At 48.2% G+C, this 25,370-nt stretch overlaps 2 protein-coding genes across 2 annotated transcripts; one reads left to right on the top strand and one right to left on the bottom strand.

Moving 5' to 3' along the window:
- Positions 1 to 199: 199 nt before the first annotated feature.
- DENND11 (DENN domain containing 11) lies at positions 200 to 11,165 on the bottom strand (the record flags this gene model as incomplete). Its single annotated transcript, XM_084286960.1, has 9 exons — positions 200 to 1,501; positions 2,635 to 2,703; positions 3,199 to 3,349; positions 3,536 to 3,667; positions 4,123 to 4,261; positions 4,521 to 4,671; positions 5,382 to 5,540; positions 6,603 to 6,702; positions 10,919 to 11,165. 9 exons carry the CDS (start codon positions 11,163 to 11,165, stop codon positions 1,306 to 1,308), a joined length of 1,344 nt encoding a protein of 447 aa, XP_084143086.1. The 3' UTR covers positions 200 to 1,305.
- Positions 11,166 to 13,239: 2,074 nt separating this feature from the next.
- WEE2 (WEE2 oocyte meiosis inhibiting kinase) lies at positions 13,240 to 25,019 on the top strand (the record flags this gene model as incomplete). The annotated part of the gene is made up of 11 exons (XM_084288213.1): positions 13,240 to 13,572; positions 15,746 to 15,945; positions 16,806 to 16,854; positions 19,485 to 19,657; positions 20,281 to 20,402; positions 21,272 to 21,418; positions 22,149 to 22,250; positions 22,590 to 22,675; positions 23,586 to 23,756; positions 23,840 to 23,982; positions 24,866 to 25,019. 11 exons carry the CDS (start codon positions 13,240 to 13,242, stop codon positions 25,017 to 25,019), a joined length of 1,680 nt encoding a protein of 559 aa, XP_084144339.1.
- Positions 25,020 to 25,370: the final 351 nt, after the last annotated feature.

Raw genomic sequence — 25,370 nt, 5'->3', positions numbered from 1 at the left:
AGGGAAACTGGCCCTGTAGCAGGTGAATCCTATCTTTTCACAGTAAAAGACTGAGGAACGCTATTCGTCTGATTCTGCAGCTCCTCTGCTCAGGAAGAAAAAGGCTTGCAGTTAACCAGTGCTTCTAGCCAGTTAGGAACAACAAACTCCAAGGGAGCCGCCTGCAAACCGTGCAGTTGTCCCAGCTGGAAGGTCGCGTACTGCTGTCTGTCTCACACCGAAGACAAGGACAGTGGCAGGCAGTGCTGGAGGCTGCTTGACAAAGGATTGGCAGACAGTGTTAACTCACAGGAGGGGCAAGTACTGCCTGCTACAAAGAAAGGGCTAGTGGCATTAGTTGGAATACACTTAATTCAACCCAATCCTGCCCAGCTTCATCTGAGCTGAGACTGGCGAGCATAGTGACTGCAAGGTGGCTCAGTGACGGTGGTCCCTCTGCAATGCGAGACCGTCTTGCTGGTTTCAAGACTTGAATCCAAAGCAGCAGGTTCAATACAACCGAAAACCAGAGGAAGCGGAAGGAGGGATTAGGTAGAGATGGTGCTCTTCTCCAGCCGAGAGACAGGTAGGTGTAGTCTCATACAGCTTACACCACCTCCAGTGCTGAAAGTGAAACCGTGCCGCTCAGGTAAGCAAAGTCATTAGTTCCTGTAGCACCCCCTCAGCCCAGCATTGCTTCTGCCACTGATGGGAAGGGTGGCTTTATTCCAATTCAGCTGCTGAAAGCTGGTTGAGGAGTGTTTAAAGGAGTCCTGTTCTTTATCATTGGTTTAACTGTCCCCACCCAAAAGCATGGTGGGACAGGAGATGTTTTAGGAGACTGGGCTGCTAACAGCCTGTGCTGAAGCTCTCTTCAGTCCCCACGTAGAGGAGGGAATGATAGGATGGTTTTCCAGTCAAGTCTTGAGAGCTCAGCAACAGCATTTCACATTGGTCCCCATCAGACAAAGTGCTTTCCTGAAGGCCTCAGCCCTCAGGCATCCAGACTAGGCCAAAACTTAGCTATCACTGGCACCACTGAGGGTTGGTGCAGGGGTGCCACTGGTCATATCTAAACAAAGCAAAACAAAAAAAGAAGGGGAGACGAAAACAACAACAAAAAAATGGCGCAGGTACTTCTTGGGGAAATCAAGGTGGTAAAAATAAAATCACATTTTGTTGTACAATTATAAATACTTTCCATATAGAGTTATTAAATAAAAAGAGATCTGTCCAGTGGCTGTGGTGAGTTCCAGTGATGCCCCTAAGCAATGTCTGATAGTCTTTAAAAAGTGATCTTTGTTCCCCATCTCTCTGGCCCTTGGTTTAAGTGCAGCAGGGGTTGTCAATGACTAGCATAACATCAATGCCGTACACTTCCAGGAGGTCCATAAGGAAGCTTCGATCCCCTTGGGGATCCAGACCCATGCCTCGCGCGTGGTCAGCTGTCAGCGTCTTGTCCTGGCTGGCTGACACTTCCATCAGGGTCTGAAATATCCGGTTGTTCTGCTCCATGAAAAACCTGTAGGGTAAAGTCAGCTGAGATGATGGCATTGGACCCCAAGAAGACAGCATATTTACCAGACCGGCAGCAGAGCCCCAGAATCATGTTTAACCCACTTTAAGCACAGAGCCCACCCTGCTAGGTGATGCTGTAGTAGGTTTCTATCCACCCTGTAACAGAGGGTGGAATAAACAAAGCAGTATCTTTTAATTTACAGTGGTGCTTTTGTCTGGTTGAGTTATGGTAGGCATTTCACTTTTCAGAAGAAAGCCACGATGTCAGCTAGAGCTGACAATTACTTTGTGGTAATTAAGTGGGTATATCAGACCTATAGCTCCGTAAAGCAAAGGATGAAACAATGGCTTTATCCATCTAAGTAAGCCCTTGGGTAAATAAATTCTCCATTATTGGAGCAGAACACAACAAAGGGAGCTACTTCTTACGTAGTGCTTTCCTAGGAACACAAAAGGCTTTTCAAAAAGAGCTCTGACTACGGCTGTGCAGCTCAACACAAAGTTCTGCCCTGACAGTCCCTCAAACAGTTTCATCCTAGAACTTCTTGCCAGCTGCTGCAGCCTGTGAACAATAGCAACAGGCAGTGGAAGGCTTCAGAGGTGGTATAGGTGTGGTTTTCATCTCATTCTGTACCTCACAGTCTACATCCAGTTCTGGTTCCTCTGTGTCCCAAGTACAGAGCCAGCTGCATCAATGGGCTAATCCTTCGCACTCAGGTCTTACCTCCACGCTGTACCTCCCCCAGTGCAGTACAGTGCCTGCTTCCCACAGACATTGTGCTTTCCTGAGCCAAATGTTTCTTGCATGAAGAGTCCTACGGTGTTTACGTTTTCAAGAATGGGAGGGGATTCTTGCATTTCTGATTTTGTTTTAGAAGTTTCTTTCTCTGTTCCAGCACTTAAGAGTCCCCCGTGGAGACACACATGGCTGCCTTTAGCATCTCAAATTGCAAGAGGGATGAGCTGAAAAGGTAGAACCAGTTTGGCTTCTAGATCCCTAGAGAAACACGGAACTGACTATGGAATTGTGTTAGCCATGGTGTCTGATAATATGCTACACTAGTGCAACTTGAAATCAGTGAAAGATGCTCCCAAAGCCCAACAGTGACCAACTAAGTGTTAGAGGTAGCCACTTACAAGATGAAAAGGTCCTCTTCACACGAGCTACAATCCTCACCCACTTCTTGAGAATACATTAACATCTGCCTGAGAGAAGGGAGACGGATTAAATGCACGTGCCTCCAGGGAAGCCCAAAGCATTATGAAATAACGATTAACAATGAAAACCTCACATCCATTTCTTGGTGACAAATCAGATTAGCCCCGCTGGCCCAGTATCTGGGGCAAGGGAGCCTTTATAAGGCACGGGACTAGAAATCAGGGTAGAAGGGTCATGTTTTCAGTTCTGCTACTGATCAGCGGTGCGTCACTGATCAGTCACAGAATCACACTCTGCTTCTCTTCCTGCCTTCTGTCTGCTCCACCAGTTCACTGATGGAGTGATCACAGGTATGCAGAGTATCCAGGGACTCTCATACCAGCCAGCTACAGTGGAACCAGAATCAAAGAGATGAGCTGAAGCAGTGGAAAACTTGAAAAATATTAAGAGAAGGTGGCAAGTACCAAAGAGGAGTGTCCTCTCTATCCCACACAGTATTGCTCTGCTAACAGAACCAGGACCACTCAGATCTCTAGTGTTACCTCTGGTCATTGAGCCGTCGGTACTTCTCCTTGTCAGCATTGTTAATTTTCAGGAGTGGTTGCAAATGCTCGTGATGTGTCTTCACATTCTGGTTGTCCACATAGACATCATAGAGATCCCGTTTCTCCTCAAAGATCTTTTCTGTTGTACCTGCCAAAATCAGAGAAGGTTTGTCAGAACAGCGTGTTGCTTTCCCTGCAGACCAACTGTTCTCTCCTGCCTTTGCAGACAGTCATTCCATGCACATCTTATCTTCAGTTTTAATTCACAGGCCGGTGTCTCAAGACATTTTGCAGCCCGAAGTTAAAAAAGTTCTGCCTAGCCCATCATACTTACAGGCCACGTATGATACTTCTGTCTCCAGCATTTCTATGTCTGCCACATTCACATAGAAGAACGGTTTGGACTCTGGGACGGTTCCTCCAAGACCAGGTAGAGAAACGTTGGCAAGGCAACAGCAGCAGTACACTGCAGACAAGAGGAGGATGTGCTGAGATGCTTTCAGTAGTCTCTGCAAGGGCATTACGAACCCCCTTACCCAGCTCTCCCACACGCTCCTATGTAAACAATGGTTAAGGCTTTGAAGTACTTCTGAACACCAGAACTTCTCAAGTGGGAACATCTTATCCTGGATAGGAAATAATCAGCTTTCCCACAGGAATCGCATGTTCTGGATCCCACAGAATGGTTCAGCAGTCTTATTTTCCCATGTTTGACAGCCCCAGGTATGTCCTTACCCAAAAGGCCCGAAGAAAAGCATTTTGTAAGAAATAGGTAAATGCAGGCCAAACTGTATCTCCATGAGGAATGGTTGTGATGGGATTTTAAGACCTGCATGATGTCTGTACCCTCAATACCCACAGGCATTGCTGCAGTTCTTCAGCCTACTATATAAGGGCTCTGTGATGTCCCTGGAAACATACCTCTGTAGCAGACAACTCCAACTGGGGGCGGTGAAAATATCAATATGCGCTTGCGCAGCAGGGCAAACTTCCAGAGGACAAGAATCTGCTCACCAAAGAATTTGATGAACTGAGACATACAGCCAGCAGGGTGTGTGATCTGCAGGTGGAGGGAAAGGGAAGAAAACAGCTCAGAGGTGAAACAGGGACATATGCACAGATGTCTAAGTCTGAATGTGGGAGCAAGACCAGCACACGGCAATGAGGGAACGGCAGCTTCGAGCAGCCCAAGTAACAAAATCTCATCTAAAGCAGCCTACAAAGTGCTGGGGTGACTGCTTATGTAAAGAAGTAGGAGACACCAGTAAAAAGCAGCAGCACGCTGCGCATTCCTGCAAGCCCCAGAGGCCCTGCCTCACCTTCATCTCGGGGTACATGTATCTGTGGATGGACGGCAGCCAGTGGACAGGCTGCTGGGATGCAGTGCCCTTGCCATCAGGGAGAACTCCTTTCTTGTCATCGTAGAATGCCTCTAGATGGGAGTAGTGCCCTGGCATCTCCAGCTGGTGTCTGGAAAAGAAAGGGAAAAGGGAGATTTGTCGCACCTCCAGACTCTGCTTATTTAGTGCCTTGCCCCAGGCAGTATCTGCTTTCCTGCGTGGCAAAGGAGCCCCGGGTGCCTCAGTTGCACAGACTTAATCTAGGAGGGCAGCCTGAGGATCAGGGGTAACACCGACTTTCAACACAGTCAAAGAACACGGGCAGGACTGAAGCAGACAGTGAGCTGATTTACACATAGGACTGATCCTGTTCCAAAGTACGTTCAGGTAGGAACAGCTTTCCTTGCTACCACAACCATTTTCCTGGCCAGGTGTGCTCAACGCAGCTGAGGCATACACCTGGCCAGGATCACCATGACAGGCTTTTTTGAGGGCCCTCACAAAAATAGCTTTCAAAAGGAGAGAGAACTTGTTGTCCTCTCAACAAGAGGATGCTAACTTCTTGTGCTTTCCCCTGACAGTTTTTTCCCCACTGTGCTTCAAAGTAAGTAGGGTTTGGATAGCATTCCACTAGGCTGTCAGCAACAGCAGGCTGCTGCTGAATGGGTTCCTTTTCTCCTTCCCCATTGTGAATTGTAACCCTCTCTCCAGTGAGCCTGTCATTTAAATTGTATCTTGACATCTTCCCCATGTCCTCACTCCCACCTAAAACCATTCTCCATCGGGGCAATGTTACCTTCCCCTGGTGGAGTGGCCAGTCCCACAGCCAAGGGAACTTACCTGACCTGATTCTCCAGGAAGTGCATGTACCTATAGAGCAGGGTGTAAGAAGGGGACAGAATCCCCACGGACTTCATGCGGGCACCACGCTCTAACTCGCTCTCCACAGGCATGTTGGCAAAGCAGGCCAGGCCAAAACAGAGCCCCTTCCGGAAATAACTGGGGACAGACATTTGACAGAAGAGTTAATGTTAAAAGATGGTTAAAAGATGGGAATGAACGACAGGTATCTATCTGTGTCATCACCAGAAACACTGATTTGGGAACACCGTTCCTTCTTTCAGGAACCCCCTGAAATCCCACCTTGCTATCTGAAAGGTTAAGGGCTGGCCTTGGGTGTCTCAGCCTTCCCAGGAACAGGCCAGGACATTTAAGGCAGGAGTTCCCAGTGCCTCTGCCACCAAAGCCCCAGCAGCCACGTCACAGCGTGGCAGCCAGTAAGGGAAGAACTCGGAAAGCCAGGTGAGGATGCAGGACCCAATCAACACAGCGGTGTTCTTTTAAGGAAGAGAACCCCACAGCACATGGAGTTGTGAGTAGTCTGGCTACCCAGCCATATTTTGGGTGCCTGCATGTGGAAGCATGCTCTAGCTGAGTGCAAGGTTAAATCCATATGTCTTTGAGAAAGTAACTGTTATTCCTGACCAAAAGCCATGGTGTAAGTGCAACTCATTGCAAACCTGTGCTGCATTGCAGCACTGGGCTAGCAAGAGCATGAGAAAGGAGAACTAGCCATCAGCCTTTCCACTGAAGGAGGAGAAGTAAGTGAGGACCATTTAACACAACGTTTAAAGGATCAAAAGCACTGACAGCATTAAGAACCACAGCATTTCTAAATTCTTTTTTTTTCTGCAAAATCCTTCCTGCCATTCTCTCTCCTTCACAGCATGTCTCTGCTGACTGTCTGAAAGGTTGCAGTGCAGTGCGATTTGCCCAATAAGCATTAAAATTTGCACATCACTGAGAAGCTGGCCTTCCCCATTCACTGGCTGACCTCCACAGCTCAAAGCTGTCACACAGCAGATCCCACATAGTTTGCTGGTACTTTGTACCTTGTTGAGCGAATCTGATCAGTATCTTTTGCTTAGCTAGATATGTGTTGGCAGCACAGCAGTGCAGGAATTTAACTTCATAGGTGGTATTCTCCTTGCATGTCCTGAATCAAGGGATGGTGTAGATGCACAGCTCAGGGAAGCAGCAGGATAGCTCCGAGATACTCACATGAAGTCTGACTGGATTTTGTGGGACCCGCTTGCCATGGATTTGAATTCCACGCCTTCCAAATCGATATCTTGAGGTAAACACCACTCCACCATGTTGCCTGCAAATAAGCAAATTTATTGGAGTGAGCGTGGATGCAGTGCTCATTAGCAAAGGGTCAACACCAGCAATTGCAAGCTGCTGCCTTTACACAGCTGGGATGCCAGCATCACTGAACCAACACAGCCCCTGAACTCCTTACCTGTTTTGGACAGAGGCAGTGATACTGTACTCAACACCTCTCTTGCAAATGTTACTTGTTGCAGCACAACACCCAGATGTTGCAAAAACTTCCCGGTTGTTTTGGAACCTAGTGGTACTTTATGGGTTTATTCTTTATACACTATCACGGAGCAGCTACCGTTCTGCCCCACCGGGCACTCCGACAGTGCACAGGGTGTAGCACCAGTACTGTTCCCTTCAGGCTGCCTACCTGAGTACCTGATACAGACAGAGCCCTGACCATGGACTGCTGCTCTTTAGGGTGAGTTTATGTGATAGATCATAGCAGCATCAATATCTCCCTTTGACTACGCGTTGTAGGATCAAACAGGAACCCCTAAACCAACATCCTGATCGTCAGTACTCCCTAGAATTTCTCTCTATTTTTTTTGGAAGGGAAGGAGGAGTCAGCTAAAGCTTGATTTGGAGGCCAGGGAGTTCCAAGCACTGCAACATGTTTGTGCATGCTAGAATAACCACACAAAAAGCACATGAATTACAAACTAGATCAAAACTAGCAAATGCCTGTCACCTGACAGCCCAGCCAGAAAGCACGCAGTTCAAGAGAAAAGGCCACCTGAGGGGCCTGATCCTGGAACAGATGACACCAGAGCGGTCACAAGAAGTCCCTAGAGCTGACAAAGTCCTGCCTTGCCACTGGCAAGTTTACGACAGATGAAAATGGGCACTTCTTGTGCTTTTCCATACAATTCAGAGCCTAACCTGCTCTTCTGGACACCCCTACTGCAGCTACGTGTGCTGTAGGCTCAGGCCATGGTATTTGAAATCATGTTTTCATTTGAATGGATTTGAAATAATGCAACTTATTTTTAAAAGCAAATGGAAAAACAAAGTTCTTTGGTATATAACACAATGGAAGATGCAGCACAAAGATGCTTTCAACTGGCCCAGTCCTTCCTCCTGCCTTTAGGGATAAGCCTCGCAGCCGCGCTTGCGTGGACACAGCACGTACGTTTGAAAGGGCCCTGTGCTTAGCCCAGACTTTTAGAAATAGATGCCTCATGTTTAAATAGCTCTATTTCTGAGGCCTGCCTCTTGTGTTATTACTCATCCTGCATAAGTATATGCATGCAAACTCGCACAGGAATTGGGCTTAGCTGCTGACATTTAAGCGGGCTATTTTTCTTCTCACACAGATATTGTATTCAGCAGACCTCCCCCAGCCCTGCCTGGCAAGGACTTCAAAACACAGCAGCAGAAGTGCGGCAACCAGAGAGAGTTTGCATCCAGCTGCAAGCTCCCAGTCCCCGAGCACACCTCTCCCATGGCGCCGAGCCAGCTGGGGGGCAGCAGCAGCAGCCTGGTGACCCTGGGCACTGCCGGGGGAAGGCACGGAGCGGAGGCACCGTCGCCTTTAAGAAGTGTGAAAGGCTGGCAGAGAAAGCCAGTGACATCATGGCAGCCTGCACGGTCCCCTGTAGGCTTTGCATATTATATATAGATGTTGGCTTTTGTTGTGTGGGTTCGTTTTGTTTTTAAAGGCACAAGACCCTTCCTTGGCAGAGCCAGGAAGTAAGCCCGGAAGGCTATCGCCTCGTAACCGCAAAACTGGGGTTAGGGCTAGATCCTCTTTTAAGCCTTGCATCACAGAGAATCACCTACTGGTTGTATTGGTTGTATATTAATACATTTGTAAGCAGGAGCACCATCAAGCACAGGAAACTTTACTCAGTTTAGTCAGAAGTACTGCTGCGAAGCGTTATACCATTTATTAGAGGCGTTGATGTGGACATGGCTCCAACAACAGGTGTGCTGCAACAGCAAGGAGGGAAAAGATGTCTTGAAACAGAGCCTTAACCTATGCATATCCATGAAACCTACTTGCATATCAGGTAGCATGTTTTTTTTCCCTGGGATCTGTCACTGGGAGCTGACATAAGCAATCCACACCTGTGCTCCTGGCAGTTCCTCACGCCACCTTGCCCTATGAATGTACTGGCGACGTGGCAGTCGGAGAGCAAACGTGGAGATTAAAAAAAAAAAAAAAAAAAAAAGAAAGTCAGTCTGGTGAAACAGCAGAGCAAACAAAGGAGAGACTTCACCCAGATGCAATAGCAACTGCCAGCCTGCATGAAAAACAAGAGGGAGGAGAGAGTAATGCAGAAAAACAGGAAGCATTTCCCTTCTCTGGGCATAGAGCAGCTCTCGTGCGCACAGGAAACTTTCCAAGTGAGAGTCAAGCAGTGCTAGAGAGCTGGCGAGAGGTTTTGCTGAGACAAACCTGGAGATCTGGAGATCTCCCAGCACCAGGCCAAGTCAGAAACTGTGCTCTTGGTTTCTGGTGTACAAAGTTAAGGATGTTCTTCCTCTTTTCCTTGTCCTTTCTCTCCTCTGGATTTTTATATCCTTGCAGTGCTAGCACTTGGTGGCTGCAGTGTAGTCGTCACCTGGCCCTCCTCACCACTAGGATTTCCCAAGGTCTTTAGGGTCCCCAGCCATGCAGTGCTACTGTGCTGTGCCAGGACAGGAGAAGCACCAAGTGAGACCTAGCAGTATTCTGGCTCAGTTTCCCAGATGGGAGAAATGCAGGACAGAAAACCATCACTTTTATGTTTACTGCTAGAAAATGCATTTCTTCCCTCGCTTCCTCCCCCATTACTCCCATCACCCCGTAAGCCAACAGACTGCGCAGGACCTCCACAAGGTTGTCTGTCATCACCATCGCAGAAAAGGGGCTAAGACGGTTCAGCCTCTTTTGCAGTATTCTGATAGGGAGGATGTGGCCATTGACTTCACTTTATCTTTCTTTATCTTCTTCCCACAGCAGAATTTATTGTCCTGTTCACTTTTGTTTGCTTTACCCAAGACAAATATGAGTCTAGCAGAGCACATGGGCTGGAGCCTAATGCCAAGTAGGTCACACCAGCGGATATATCCCCAGTGCTGCCCAGCATAATCTCGGGCCTCCAGTTACTCACTGCCCGAGAGAACACGTGTACCAGGAAATTCAGTTTAAACTCGTTAAAACACCTTGTGACTGCGCTCTTTGTGGGGCAGTGTTTGCACAGACCAGGCGCTCGCACTTTTTCAAGTCTCAGGACATTCCCAGCTCGTTACTCCCTTAAGGAGAGGGCTGCCGATGGTCAGGGAGCAAAGAGAAGGCTGCGTGGCTGGCTGCCGGGCTGCCACCATTCTGCACTTAGCTCGCAGCACATTAATGCAAGAGCTGTCCTTGTAATAGCCATGAAAAGAGCTCCTCACAAGTCCCACGGGTTTATCATGCTGGGAGTGGGGTGACCACCACTGGTCCAGACACTGCCTCTGACCCCTAGGTCATGCCCAGCACATGCACCTGCCGGAGGCACTGATCTTGTCTGCTTCAAACCCTTTTAAATTCGGGAGGGAACCTGTTACGGTCTGTATTTGCCCAGTTACCACATTGGGGACCAGGTACTCCAGGTGCACTGCACAAGTCCCTTATAAGATGTGACACGGTTGACCCAGGAGTTCCTGCTCTTGGCCCCAACAACCCCACACCACCGCAGCTCCAAAATCTTCTTTCCGAGCCCACGTCCTCCACGGGGACGCCTCCCACCCGTGACGCTGTGATCTGTCGGTGTGTCCCTCGCAGCCTTACCGTGCCCCTTACACTCAGCACCGCTTCCGAATCTTCCTGGACGTGACGGGCTATTCCGAGGCCGATGCCACCCCATGCAAACTGCGGACGGGACGTGAGGGCAGCAGTTCCCAACTCTCCCGGGACTTCTCTCAAAGCAGCGGCTGCTCCCCAGGAGCCAGCCAGGGAAATCTCACCGTGTCGTGGCAGGCACGCAGCTCACCGACACACAACCTGCTGCTGTTCTGGACACTGAGGACAAACCCCCCAGCTGGGGAGATGCCACCAACCCCACCTCGGCAGCCCCCGGGCTGCGGGACGGGGACATTTTTGGGAGCCCCGTGGCGTGGGGGCACAGAGCCCACCTTCCAGCCCACCCTTCAGGGCCGTCCCTCCCAGCACCCCGACCCCCCACACGGCGCTTCAGGGACCCCCGCGCGGCCCCTTGCAGCCGCCCCATCCCCGTCTCCCCCCTCACCCGTGCGGGGGTCGAAGGTGACCACGAAGACGGCCACGATCTGGTCCGGGTCCTCCTCCGCCCGCGGCGGCCCCGCCGCCTCCTCCTCGCCTCCCCAGGGCGCCGCGCTCCAGCCGCCGGCCAGGCGCCGCCCGCCTCCTCCTCCTCCTCCTCCTCCTCCTCCGGCATCGGGGGCGGCCGGCGGCACCCCCAGGGCCGGGCCCTCGGCCCAGAAGAGCAGCGGCGCCTCGTCCCCCCGCTCCACCATGGCCGCGCCGAGCCGAGCCGGGCCGGGCCGGGCCCAGCAGCGCCGGGCCGGCGGGAGGCGGGGATGGCGGGCGGGGACATGGCGGCCGGGCGGGGCCTGAGGCTGAGGCACGGCGCTGGGGCTGGGGCTGGGGCTGGGGTTGGGGTTGGGGTTGTTCCCTTCATCTTGTGCCCCCCCAGGGGTTGTTCCCTCTGAACTGCACCTCCGGCAGCTGCTGTGCAAAAATAGGGGAGCTCCCTTCTCCCCACTCTGTCATCCGCACGCTAGGAATCCAAAAGACCTCGGCTCAGAGGGAATAGGACTGTTTGAGGAGAAAAAAAGTCTCTTTTGACAGAAAACAAGCACGTTTTCCCTCCAGCTGAGGGCTAGGAAAATCGTCTCCATATCTTAGTAGTCCTCCAGAAAAAAATAAGAAGTGAAAATGTGGTGGCTTTTAGGTAGATGCAAGAGTAATGAGTATAGCCTTCTTCACACCCCGTCCAACTTTCCTCCTCTATACCTCCCATTCCTCCTTAGAGGAACAGCTACCCACAGCCCCTGAGAACAACAGAAACAACAACAAAAAAGGGCAAAAAATGGACAGCAGGACAGCAAGTGCCATGGGAGAAGTGGGCCTGTGCGGCAGCAAGAGCCTGGAAGAAATGCTGCAACCTCTGGGCCAGACGCGAGCTGCGAAAACAAGGCTGAGCGCCTGGCACGTCCTAATACCGTTTTGGTGCCGTGTGTCAAGGGAACTGCTGGCCATGGTCTTAGCAGGCAACTTCAGAGACCCAGATGGCCACGCTTTTAATTTAAAGGCCAGCCTATGAGGGTCGATTGACCTCAGATTGTCGTGTCCCTTTATTTCCTGGAGGGATTTCCCCTTAACCTGTGCACTGGTAACTACATGCCCGTGCTGACAAGCCCTGGTCTCTTCTGGGCTGTGACTGCTTCCACTTTTTGCACATCCCTCCAGCAGCCCTCCTTGATGCTAAGAGAAAAGGCTTCTCCAACCTCGTTCCCAGCTCACTAAAGCTCGTTCTGATCCCTGTTCAAAATGCAGGCTTCATCCTGCTCCTGCTGAGCGACAGCAGACCACCTGCGTGTGCCACTAGCATCGGCATGGCCAGTGTCCCCCTCCTCTCCCTGGGCACATACGTGACACCTCAAGATGGGAACCCACAGTGAGCCCCACATATGGTCCCCTCGCGAAGTCTAGCACATTATAACTTAGGCTATGAACCTCCCAGTGCAGGCGGCAATGCTTTCCAAATTAACACACGTCTAAACGCAGGAAGCCCAAATTCAGACCTAAGCGGGTCCGTCCCCATCAGACTGATCGTTTATGTAAGCTGGGCCCACGAAGACTGCATCCCCCGTGGGATTAACATGAAGCAGCCTGGCTGTCAGCAAACATCACCTCCCCGCAGGGCCGGCAAGCCGGAGGAGGGAAGAGCGTGCAGAAGCAAGGGGATGACTCAGAGGGAGCCCCGGCTCCCTGCAGAGCTGGCTGCAGACCCACGGCAGATCCAGACCCACAGCAGCCATACACAGGTGCTGCTGAGCTCCAGCTGCTTCCCATTAGCAATGGGGCAGGCGTAAGGTGGTTATAAATGCGCAGGAGGAGTGTTCCCTGTAAGGTGTCTGGTAACAGCTTAGGGATCCCTCTGCTTTTACAGCTGTAGGTGGAGTGGGGTGGAGTGGGGAATTTGAGAGGGAAAAGGGAGGGGGAGGGCTGTCGTGCTTTGCTCTGTAGGGTTTGGTAGCTCAGTCTCTGTGATGGCAGTAGTTGGTGAAATGCTGGTGGGTGGAGAACTTCCCTTGGAAGCTCACTGGGAAAGGTAGCGAGTTCTGGGTTTTATTTGATTTTCACCAGAAAAAGGGAAGTCAAAGCTGTTGTTGTCCTATGAATGATAGCTGAGAGGATTTACAGTTGGGAGTTCTGGGACAATCCTTAATCAATGCAATTAAATGTTAGTTGTGTGTGCCCTAAGGGAGGGGGCAGTTATTCTGCTTGTGTAAATAATGCTGCCTTCTTCTCCCTCTAACCAAACAGGCCAGGATCAGCTCTATCTGTTCCATTTCGTATGGTGAAATGGATGACTGGGACAGCAGCGATGATTTCATTCAGAAGCTGGACTTTTCCAGTTGTGGCGAAGAGGGTGAAGACAGAAGCATACACGAGGAGGATGCCCTGGCCTTGAGCCCTCTCAGGAGCTGCGACTCCCAGAAGTGGCAAGGGGACAGCCCTCTCCCTGCAACCCCTCACAGGAAACTCGGTGAGATTTTCCTGAGCAGGACGAAAGCCTGGGTGAGTCCTACCCTGAAGTCTCCTGTGGGTGTGACCAGGAGCCGTGGCAATGCTGAGACACCACTGCACATCACCTGGAAGAAGCTGCGGCTCTGTGACACCCCATACACTCCCAAGGTAATGTCAGCCACCTCTGTGTCTCAGCAATCAGGGTCTGTGGCATCCCTGGGGTGCTGCTGTGTGTGTGTGATGTGGGGAGTCTGTTGCTAGCTCTGTGGAAAACATGTTTTTACTGCTAATGATTGTTGGCCTTCTCTTCTGTTAGAAACCTGGACTGCAGGCTCCTTAGTTAAGGAGTGATTATTCTGCAAGTGTGAATAGAAACCTGTGTGTGGGAGCAGGTGTTTTGACTCTTTCCAAGCTGTTGTTGAAACTACTTAACTGGTATTAGTTCAGCCAAATTTTTAAAAAAAAAAAAAAAAGCAGCCATGTGCCTTGGCTGCCCATGCTCTGCTTGGGGCACTGGACATCTGTATCACCTGTAGGAAGCATGTGCTGTGCTCCCAGCGGGACAAATGTGCCTCTTTGAGGTGCTCCTCACCCCCGGGGGGAGCTTGGAGGCAGGCAGCTGCCCACACTGCGTGCTCTGTTCAGCTCATTTTTGGATGAAAGTGAGTTTTCTCTTCAAAGAGCACGTTGGGAGTGATGTTGCTGCTGGGGTTTACTTTGTCTAGTGAGGCTGGAAGGCTTCCAACCAGCTCGCTGTTCATTGATGTTGCTTCTCTCTTAGCGTGTAACTGAGCTGTTCGGTGATCTTGGGGAAGGCAGGAGTTTGTTCTCAGGGCAACAAATCAATGTGTGCTTGTGGAGGAAGACTTAGCCCATCTTCCTCTGCATTGCTCTTCTAAGATGTCGTTTATCTACTTATCTGGCTTGTTGGGAGAATGGTCTCAGCCCCCTATTTTCTGTGAAGCTTCTTGTATAGAACATAATACAGCTGATCCTGCCTTCTGTGAGCGCAAGTGTGGGCTTGAAGCCAGCTTCTCTGTCCCTAAAGATCTCTTGTTGTGTGTACTGGCTTCTAGCATTCAAGACTTGTGATGAAATGGAGCTCTTCCAGGCCTCACAAGTAAGGATTTGTACTTCTTGCTTCTATCAAAGGGCTTCTGTTTCTGCTCCCCTCCAGAAATGTGGCTTTGTGGAGAGAAGGAAGGGCGGCCCTACGGCCACGCATGACCAACTACATGGCCATAGGTGCTGCAGAGTGCCCTGCCCCTCTCCAGAGGCAGTGGCTGTAAAGGGCCTCACTCCACTTTGTTTTCTGGCAAGCTGCAGCAGACAGGCTCTAGAGGCTTCAATCTGCCTGTGAGGGTGGCTGGGAGCACTGATTGTGGAACACTTCAAGGTGGGAGAAAGAGTATGAGCAGAGCCACATCTAACTGTGTGCAGATGAGCTCTGGAGTCTCCTCTAAGGCAGAGCAGGCAGACAACTACAGGCTGTGGCCATACCCCATCCTTGAACAAATTGCTACAGCTAGTTGTGGTAGCTGCCTTGCTTACCCTGTGTTAGCAGCTGCTCTCAGGTGATGTTACAGGAGACAAGTCTGATTATGGAGTAGAGCTCCAGTAAAGCAGATGGGAACTGCAAGCATGCAGCAGCAGGCTGCAATGGTGTTTTATATCCTTTTCTTGACTTGTGGCTAGACTGGAACATAGCCACAAGCCTACAGAGCTTCTTGGTTCCTGGGTAAATTGGGCTGGATTTAAAGCCCTTTCTAAGGGCTTTCTCTAGGAAAAAGGTGTATTAAAAGCGGACCTTACGCTGCCACCCTGAAGCTGAAACAAGTTGAATGCAAACTGAAAAGGTAGACTTCTTTTTCAAAAAAGCTGGTAGTAACTGAAGGGTTCAAATCAGAAGGGAACTCAGGTCATGTCCCACTTCATCTTCCTGACAAACCTGTCCTGACCAAACTGATGCAACAGTCCAGGTTTGATGAAATTGGTCTTGTGTTAATGCAACCATGGTGCAATTTCTGTGGCTCTGTAGGTGGGGAAGATGAACAGCTGGTTCCTCTTGAGGACTGAGCTTGTAGAAGTGTCTTTGCAGCCCTCACCTGAGACAGCAGGGAACAGAGAGAGGGCTTGGTGAAGATCGTAGCGTTTTGTGGAAGAAGAAGCAAACTGTCAGGGTTAAGTCAGGCATGCAGAGCTCTAGAGATTTCCCTGCCTTGAGGAAGGGAGCTGAGTTCTCCTTCATTTGCAGGACAGCAGTGGTTTTATTCTGACATGGCAGCAACCAAACACATTTTGTTGGCTCATCTACTGTGTTTTTTTTCTCCCCTCAATACAGAGCCTCTTATCAAAGACAGCTTTCCCTTCATCTGGGTCAAAGGTCCCACCCAAAGGCTTCCGACATCTGAGATTTACTCCTGGCGCTGACTCGGATGACTCCACCCAATCTTCTCTTGTCAATATTAATCCCTTTACACCAGAGTCATACCGGCAAATGCTCTTTCTTCCTAATGGCAAGCGGAAAGTCAGAGGAGACATGTAAGTGAACTGTTCTTAAATAACAGGTGGGAAGGAGTCTGTTTGAAGGAGATAAGTAATGAAGGAAACATCCAGTACCCGGACTTATTTGCTAGTGATGAATCATCCACTTCAGTAGTGTTCACTGATGAAAAACAAACCTCACCAGACGTGAGGGTAATAGAACAAATATGAGTAAAACCAGTAGTTTCACTTGTTCAGAAATGTAAGTGGGGGTTAAACAGCTCACCTCAATGTTTTGGATTCAGAAGAAAACTGCAACTCTCTCCTGACCATGGGTGGGGTGGAGTTAGGTTGGTTTATGCCCATATCTGGGACTTGGAAGATGTGCATGTTTGGATGTAATAGAGATTGTTAAGCTGGGAACTTGATATCATTGACCTGCAAAAGCTCTGGCCCAAATCTGGTTTGGGATAGCCAACACACAGGCTTAGTCAAGTCCCTGTGCACTACGATGATGTTTCTTTCATAGTCCCAGCTGTAACAGGACAAAGGCTTCCCCCTACCCCCTTGAAAGCACATCAGTGCAATTTTCTCCATCACTAGGAGCTTGTTGTGCAAGGCCATTTTCCATGTGGCTTCACCAGAAATAAGGTAGCCAGCAGAATGGTGCTTTGGATGATGCTTCTGTGTCCTGTGGACACTACAAAAATTGATTTATGCAAGATTTTCTTTTGACTGAGAGTTTCTAGCCTGAGTCTGCAGTCTTTCAGGCTTGACCTAGAGCCTCACTGCATATTAATCCTTTACAAAATACATATGTAGGATGGGATTTGATTGTTCTGTGAAATGTTTTCATGTCAAATCTTGGTTGTTGGGCTGAAGTGATGCATCTTGACTTTCCTGAACTTCCGTTACAGGAGGAATCCTGATCCAAGAAGCCAGTTAAAACAGGATCTACAGACCAAGGTGAGTGCCTCTGCATAATCTCCCACAGAGAGCATAAGATGCTAGCGAATATTTGGTGCTTGATGAAATTCATTCAGCTATTGGAGTTTAAATCATGGCATTGTGATAGAAGATAGGTACCTCTGATAGAGTAGTTCCAAGCTGGATGTGTGATGTTAACATTTGAGACCGCGAACTTGGAAATAATTGTGAAAGGAAACTTGTGATAAAGCAGATCTGAAACTTTGACAAGTGATCCTAAGACTCATCTATTTTGGTCAGTAGGGCATTCTGGGAACTATAATAACTTGGGCTCCTTGCCTTTGGGAGAAAGTAATTACTGTGTTGCTATATTACTGTAAATAATGAGAGTACCTTTGTGGTTTGAAGAAGCAGGTGTATTACCATAGCTATGAACAAGTGTACTGAGCATCCTCGGATGTAAAGGTAACATGGTTTCTATATTGCAAATAATATATGTACCTGTACCACAAACACACAGACTTGAGCTGAATGGCTCTGGTGTGGATCAGTGTCAAGGTCTGAGTTTCAACTGCAGTAGTCACAATGGCAAACTGCTGAAAGGAGACAGCAAACTTTTTATTCACCTTCAGTAGGCAAATGTCTTTTTTTGGTGTAGCTCTTGTCAGGTGAGCCAAGAGGATGCTTCTAATTTTTGAATACCACAAACAATATATTGTGCTAGTTAACTACCTTGGCTACTGTGTACAACTATTATGTGAGGAAAGCTGAGGTACAGGAAAAAAAGGGACTAATCTAGAGAAAAGTGATAGGGTCAGTAAATGCAGAGCTACCTACATCCATGGACCTGTGTACTTTGCTATAGCAAGTATGGAAAAAAAGTTTTTGCTGGCTGAAAATCCCACTCTGACCAGTGCATAAATGAGGCCAGCTGTGAATGGGTGTTAATCTGGCTCCACACTGAAGCTTTGCTGGCAGTGCTGGAGAAAGAGCTCAGTGTACCCTTGCGGGGCCTCTCCCTGCTGCTGCCCTTTGCTCTGCTCCTGCTGGTCTTTGGTGTGGTGGGAGAGCTGTGCAAAGGGCTCTGGGCTTCCCCTTGCTCCCTGCCCTGAGCTGGACAAGAAAGCTGGGTCATCTGTGCTTCTCTGGGTCCACGATAAGATCCCACTATGGTTTGCTTAGCAACAGATCAGCAGATACTGCCTTGAAATGCAGAACCAAACTGTCCTGCTGTTGCCTGTGCTTTGCTGACAAACCTCTGTGGCAGGCTGTGTTGGCCTGGCTGCATGGGGCAGGAACAAGGTCTTGCGTGACCCCAGCCATGCTGGCAGAGCTGGGTCCAGTTGCCCTTCCTTTCCCATTTTATCTGGGGGAAAACCACTCAAACGGGTGGTTTCTGGATCACATCTATTCAGGTGTGACAAAAAGCTCACTTTTCCTGAGCAGCACCTCTAAGTAAACATCTCTTGTGCAGGTAGGTGGAACTGTTTGTTGTAACTGTGAAATATTTAGGCTTACTGGAAGAATAATGGTACCCTCTAGCAGAGAAAACTGGTACTGCAGAAAAATCACTGCAGCAGATTTATTATGCAGCTGTAGCTCTTCTATCATGCAACATCTGGGGCTACCACAATTGCTGTGTTCTGTAGATGGAAGCCTCAAATAACTTACTGAAATATTACTCTGCTTCAATGATTATAATGAGCATGTTACAGGTATAAAACTACCAGGAGTTGTATTTATTTCCTGAGTTAAGATAGTGTAATATACAGTTGCCTTATGAAAGATGACCTGTTATGAAGAGTTAATTTCATATGGGCCCCATCTGACTGGCTGTAGGAACCAACTCTTTACCCCTTTGCTTTAAGGTCACATCAGTCTAGCAGGAATCACAGCAGTGGCTTATCTGGAAAGCAGTCCAACGTGAACCCCTATCCCTGTAAGGGATGCAGATGATAAAGAAAAACCACTTAGCCCATTCTCTCTTGTTCACTTCATGCTCCACTGCTTATCTTTTCTTCTTTACTTACCTCTCCTGCCAGTAGACATGACTCTACGTGCAGTACCAGCATTCTCTATTTCCCTGGGGACTATTACTGTAGCAATAATGTTCCAGCTGCTCTGCAGGCTTTCAGCCCTTTGTGGAAAAGTGGCTCCCGGTGAGGAAATAGCTGGAAATACAAATACTGAGACCTGATGCTATGCAGTTAGTCACAGCTGGTGCATCAAGCCTGATGAGAGCCTGGACTGATGCAGAATGCCCTTGCTGCAGGCACTCTTGACTAACAGAGTAAAGCGGCTCTTATGTTACTGGGGCTGCGTTAAGCTAGGGCACCAAGCTTCTCCTGAGCCCAGGGTAGTCACTGTAGTGATGGTAGTCATGGTAGTGATTTCTAACTATGGCTAGCAGGTCATGATTTAATAATTTAAAAAAAAAAATCTTGGCCAAGTCAGGTCAAGGTGGCCTTTGTTAGGTGGCCAGGAAGAGTGCAACCTCTTTAAGTGGAAGGACTAGAAGTGTATCTGCATGCATATGTAGAATCCAGAATGGGAGAGGGAGTAAGATGGTTGCTCTGTATAGGTAAATGCTACACATCTCTAAAAACATGGCAAGTGTTACCTGACTTCCAACTCATCCTGCTGTCTCTGCTGTTTTTATGACCTTCTAGAGATGTCCTCTGAAGGAGAGCAATATGGTTTCCCGCTACAAGAAGGAATTTCTGGAGCTGGAAAGGATTGGTGTGGGAGAATTTGGCTCTGTCTACAAGTGCATCAAGCGCCTTGATGGATGCGTTTATGCCATCAAACGCTCCAAGAGGCCTCTGGCAGGATCCTCGGATGAGTGAGTGTGCTGGCTAGAAACTGTTGGTTGAAATGATGGACGTGTTTTTGGGAGGTGTGATGGAGAAGGAGGCAATGTAGACCTAAAGGTATCTGAGAAGTGTGGTAGGAGCAAAAGCTGGCTGCTGTCACTATCAAGTGGGAAGGTGGAGAAAGTTACTGCTTTAGGTCTGCTGAGCATGAATGTCAGAGAAGTATCCCCAGGCATCATAAAGCAACATGGCAACTTACCAAGCTCCTCAGATCCATACAGCCAGTCTGTCTTTAAAATAACTGTTAAACATCTCATCTGTGGCATTGCCCTGCCCTGCTGTGCAGCCTTTCTGCATCTGTATTGACCAGGCAGTTGTCCTGCATGTTGACGTGCTGAAGTGATGGCTTCAAAGCTTCCTCTTCAATAAAAGACTCATTCAGTATTTTTGACAGCTACTCAACCAGTTTGAGGTGTTCCTGAACGTCCTTTTTAAGGGCTGGATTTTGCTTCAGTAGTAGAGAGCTCGTCAGTTTGCCAAAACCCAAGGGAAAGTCCAAAATACCTCTGTGTTCCCTCTCCCAAGACAGGCTACAACCTGAGCAGCCCCTGATGCCCTGTCCCCAATACTTTTTCTGTGCGTGCTTCTCTAGGCAGCTGGCGTTGCGTGAGGTTTATGCTCACGCTGTCCTTGGACACCACCCCCATGTTGTGCGCTACTACTCAGCGTGGGCAGAAGACGATCACATGATTATCCAAAACGAGCATTGTAATGGTAAGAGCAGTGCTATTGAAGGCTGAGGTGTTGGGATGAGTGTACTTAAGATGAGTATCTTACAGTTTTCTTGGCTAGGAGAAAGGCCTCATCAGCTGCAGAGGAATGGAGTTAAATAATGGGGTGAAATGTCCACTGGTGCTGCAGGCAGGAGGGTGGTACGCTCATCCAGGTTTGCTCTGGCCGTATGGCTTGTTGGGAAATACTGGAAAAGACACCTGACTGCCAGAGGAGCTGTGAAGGCCGGTGTATAGCTCGCCTTGCTCATCTGGTGTTAGTCTGGCAGCTGTTATAATTGGTGATAGCAGTTTGGAGTAATAACTCTAAATCCGGTGGAGGTAACCATGGAACATGGGGATCACTGATGTATTTTTGTGCTAGTGAACGAACATTTGAGACTACAGGAGAAGTGGTGAAAAGGAAACTGATGGGGAGTGAGGCAATGCTATTTGCTAGTCCTGTGAAAAAGTGAAATAGCCAAGCTGCCTTAATGGAGACCCACAGAATTTCCCTGCTTTGACAGATGTTGCATTCTTTTAACTACCACTAGTGGATACATGATTAATTTTATTGCTCCACTGTTCACATCCTGCTTTATGCCTGTAAAGATAAAAAATAACAAACCTTTCCCCTGTAGACTTGTAGCAGCAGCATCGCTCCTAGGTCAGTCCTTCTGGTGCTGTAGGTAGAACTGCAGTTGCTGAGTGCCTGGCAGGCAGCAGGGTGCTCCAAGGCGATGGGAAGGCTGGTGCCAAGCGGTGATATCCAGGTCTGGTCAGGGCTGTCACTAGTAAGCCTGCAAGTGCTCTGGTCCATAACTTATATTCTAAACACGCTGCTCCATAAAGTCTTTGGCTATTTTCTCCTAGGTGGAAGTCTCCAAGATGCACTGTTGGAAAATGCAAAACGTGGACAGTATTTCCTTGAAGCAGAGCTGAAGGAAATCTTGTTACAGGTCTCCATGGGGCTAAAATACATCCACAACTCTGGCCTTGTACACCTGGATATCAAACCTAGTAAGTGTAACACTCTCCCTCTGCCCTGTGAGTGCTGCTGGCTGGATGCATTACAGTGCTTTGAAGGAAAGAGTATCTTGCCCTAGAAAGTGAATGTGTCTTGTGAATTTCTAAGCTTTCCACTGCTGTGGCTCTAGAACAGAACATTCTCTGTTAGTTGGCAGACTTTAATTGTTATGATCCTCATAATCCTGGTTCATGGGAATCACTTTCCTACTAGTGGAGCAAGTAGGATTGCTAAAGAAGACAGGGACTTCATTATTTGCTGCAGTTCTGTTGCACAGTGCTCAACCTTTGTGAGAGCTGCAGTGAGGAGTGAATATTTCTTCTGTAGTTACCCAGAGGGATGAAGTTTCTGTAAAACATAGTAACAAGCTTTCTTCTCTGTGCAGCTGAGGATGGGCATATCCACAGCAACGTTTCCTTTGCAGTTGCATAGTTACATCCTTAACAGAGGATCTCCTCTTGTGTGCTGAAATCATGCTCCCAGCTTGTGGAGCAAAGGAAGGGGCAGAGAAGTTGATTATGCTGGGATATTTTATGCATAAGATACAACTGACAAGACAGTTGTATTGCTGAATATGTAAGCTGAGCAGAAAGCACATGCATAATTTCTCTGGCTGCAAAGCTTAGCTAGCTTGACAGGTGGGATTTCTACAGAGTTGTCAGACTGCTGACTGCTGCAGTCAGGTTGCTCAAATAATAGTTGCTAAACTTCACTGTCTTGCAGGCAATATCTTCATCTGTCACAAGCTGGCAGTTGAAGGCCATGCTGGGCAGGAAGAGAGCGACAGCGAAGATGAATTCTCCTCTGGTGTGATGTATAAGATTGGTAGGCTTTTTTGCTTACTTTACAACTGACTTAAATTTAGGGCTGCCCGTTACTGCTTGATATTGCTATGTCTTAGTTGTTGAAGGGATTTACATAACAGAACTGATAGCATCATCCTAAATACCTCTCGTACTTACCAGAATTAATTCCTCTGCAGTGACAAGCATTAGAAAACTTGTTGGCGTGTTTCCAAACCCAGAATCCTGTGTAGAAGCAGGCTTGTTCTTATTCTGTTTCTGATCATTCTGTTGGTGCTCTTAAAAGGTGCTCTTAAAAAGCTGGCTTTTATTGGAGACTTAGTTCTCTCTGCTCTGTTGGTCACTTTTTTTTTTGTTTTAGGTGACCTTGGCCATGTGACATCAATAACAAATCCCCAAGTGGAGGAAGGGGACAGACGTTTTTTGGCCAATGAGGTATTGCAAGAGGTAAAGTTGCTGGTGGGAGAACAGGGCGGTGAGCAGGTGGAGAGATCAACCATAGTAAAACCATTATTCTGGCATATTTCTCATCTTATCTCCTCTTTCCTGTGCCAGGTCTGGCTGTGAAATCAGTGAAGTTAACAATTGAAATAGTACAGGCTTGGGTATTGTCCTAATGTGCTTCAGAAGCAACTTTAGATTATTGCAACTATTTTACCTGCAATGAGTAAAGGGGACAAAAACTTTAAGTCCCCTTCATGTGACATATCCAGAGGACATAACTGTTGTATGTCACTGAGTAATATATGCATCTAGGCAAATGCTTTGTACAACAAACACCAATTAGGAACAAACACCAGTTAGGTAGTGGAGAGGTAGGAGGCACAGCTGAGGAATGATGCAAGTCCTCTTAAACCTGTAGTATTTTTGTCACTTTGGCCAGTGAGCAGAAAGGGAATCTGTATGTAACAACCAGGTTGGATGTGTTAATCAGCTCAGGTATTTAAGTGATGTTGTTTTTCCTGTGCTGCAAGTCGATTTAGGAACTGTTAGGTCAATATATCACATGCAGTCTTTTGGTTTGAGTTAGGTATGCCTGGCTTATGGCCTTGTGGTAAGGGCAGGTGGCACATATTTGTTAGGTGTTTGTCCCCTAGACTTGCTCTGATGATTCTAGTGTGGGCTGCAAGCTCCTCACGAGTGGGTGGAAGCTAATGTGCTGCTAACAACTAGCCAACAATACTACAAAATTCAATATTACTGGCCAAAGTTCTTATTCTAAAGAGGAGAAAACTAACTGGGACAGTGGAGGCAGTATCATGTACTTGTTTAGCTGCTGCTTTTTGAGGTGATAGCCCAACACCTCTAATTATAACAAGGTATTTTCTTTGTATAACACTTCATCTCCTCTCTGCAGCAATACTGCCATTTGCCGAAGGCGGACATCTTTGCTCTGTCACTCACGATAGCTTTAGCAGCAGGTGCAGGACCACTGCCTCACAACGGGGCCATGTGGCACCACATCCGCAAAGGGAATGTCCCATCGATCCCTCAGAAGCTTCCCGATGGCTTTCTTGAACTCCTTAAGGTGAGTAAGTAGCCTAACAGGATAAGAATTTTTCCAGTTCACATGCAAGGGAGTTTTAAACCCTGAACTCCTTTGCCTTCTAGCTCATGATCCATCCTGACCCAGCGGAAAGACCTTCTGCCACAGCTCTTACAAAGCACCCAGTTCTCCGTCCTTCACTTGAAAAAACTGTGCAGCTTCAGAAGCAGCTGAATGTGGAGAAGTGTAAGACTGCCATGCTGGAAAGGTAGGGCTTGTGTGGGCATGAGGGAGAGAAGACAGGTCTGATCACCAGGCTTGAATGTAGGGAGGCAGTGCTGGGAGACCCAGCATGCAGGAACACTCAGTTATTGGGCCTGGAGCTGGAAGGGCTGTGAGGCTGTAGCTAGGGACTTGTGGTGCCAAGGCAGCTGTGGTTCACTTCTGGCTTTGAGACACTGGCTGAACTAGAGCAGTGAACTTGCACGCTTACTGCAAGCATGGGTGATGGAAAATACTGATACAATGTGCTGCCAGATAAGAAAAGTCTACTGAACAGACAGTGATCTTGCACAGCAAGATGAGAAAAATGCGAGGTGGTGGCGGACATCCTCCTTCCCCATGCTCACTTGCTGCTGTTGTTGGCAGTAATGTTTTCAGGTGCTTAGATAGTCACCCAACCATATAATAATAGTCATGATATAATAATGTAATACTCAGCTGGGGAATAGGTTTTCAGTGTAGACAAAAGAGCACATGTTATGGGAGAGCAGCAAGCATCAGGGAAGGAAAGCAATGGAGGAGAAGTAAATGCCTTTTTTAGATATCTGCTGCTTGGAGTGACACTGATTCTAACAATACGAATACTGAAACAATGTGGAGGGGGAAGATTGAGGTAGGGATTCTTCATACTGGTGCTGGTCTGTGTGTTTCATGACCTGAGGCATGGACTACTTAAACCTTTAAAGTCAATCCAGTCAGGAACAGAAACTGTGGAGAAACCTGTAGTACTTTTCATGTCAAACCTAGTGCCAAAAGTAACCATTCAGCAGTACTGCAGTAACCCTCCTGTGCGAAATTGTTCACAGATAATGGGGATTCATATATAATGTAGTTCTCTTCCTTTCTTCCTTTTTGTCTCTTCCCTGCAGGGAATTAAAAGCAGCACGCCTTGCCCAGAGCCTCATGAAGGACCAGCCCTTAAGTGCCAAGCTACCAGAGTCTGAAACCTCTTCTAAGCAGAACAGCAAACGCCTGGTGGGAGGGAAGAACTGCCGCTCATTTAGCTTTACTTTGGGTTACTGAATTTGTGTTGTCCAAGAAAATTCTGGCTGCTGAATGGCCCTGTGAAAGCAGAGGGTCTGCCCAGACCAACACCCCATATTAGCTCTCCCTGTTTTTTTTTTTTTTGTTTCCCTCTTTAGCTATGATGAGATGCTGGCTGAGGAAAGGAAAGAATGACTAGCTCAGAAATGTAAGATGTGATTTCAAGTGTATTTTCCTCAGCCTTACCTGTTTAATTTCTTGTGTAACTGGTCTTGCTCTAGACTAAGAATATTTTCACATACAAAGGGAAGGATGGCATTTTTTTCTGCTTCCCTTTGTTTAGACCCCACTAATGTTTTATTGATGTTTCTGTGGTCTTAACACTTTGGC

The sequence above is a fragment of the Netta rufina genome, assembly GCF_964035555.1.
Source record: "Netta rufina genome assembly, chromosome: 1".
Lineage (NCBI taxonomy): Eukaryota > Metazoa > Chordata > Aves > Anseriformes > Anatidae > Netta > Netta rufina.
This window is presented reverse-complemented; position numbering and strand designations above follow the sequence as displayed.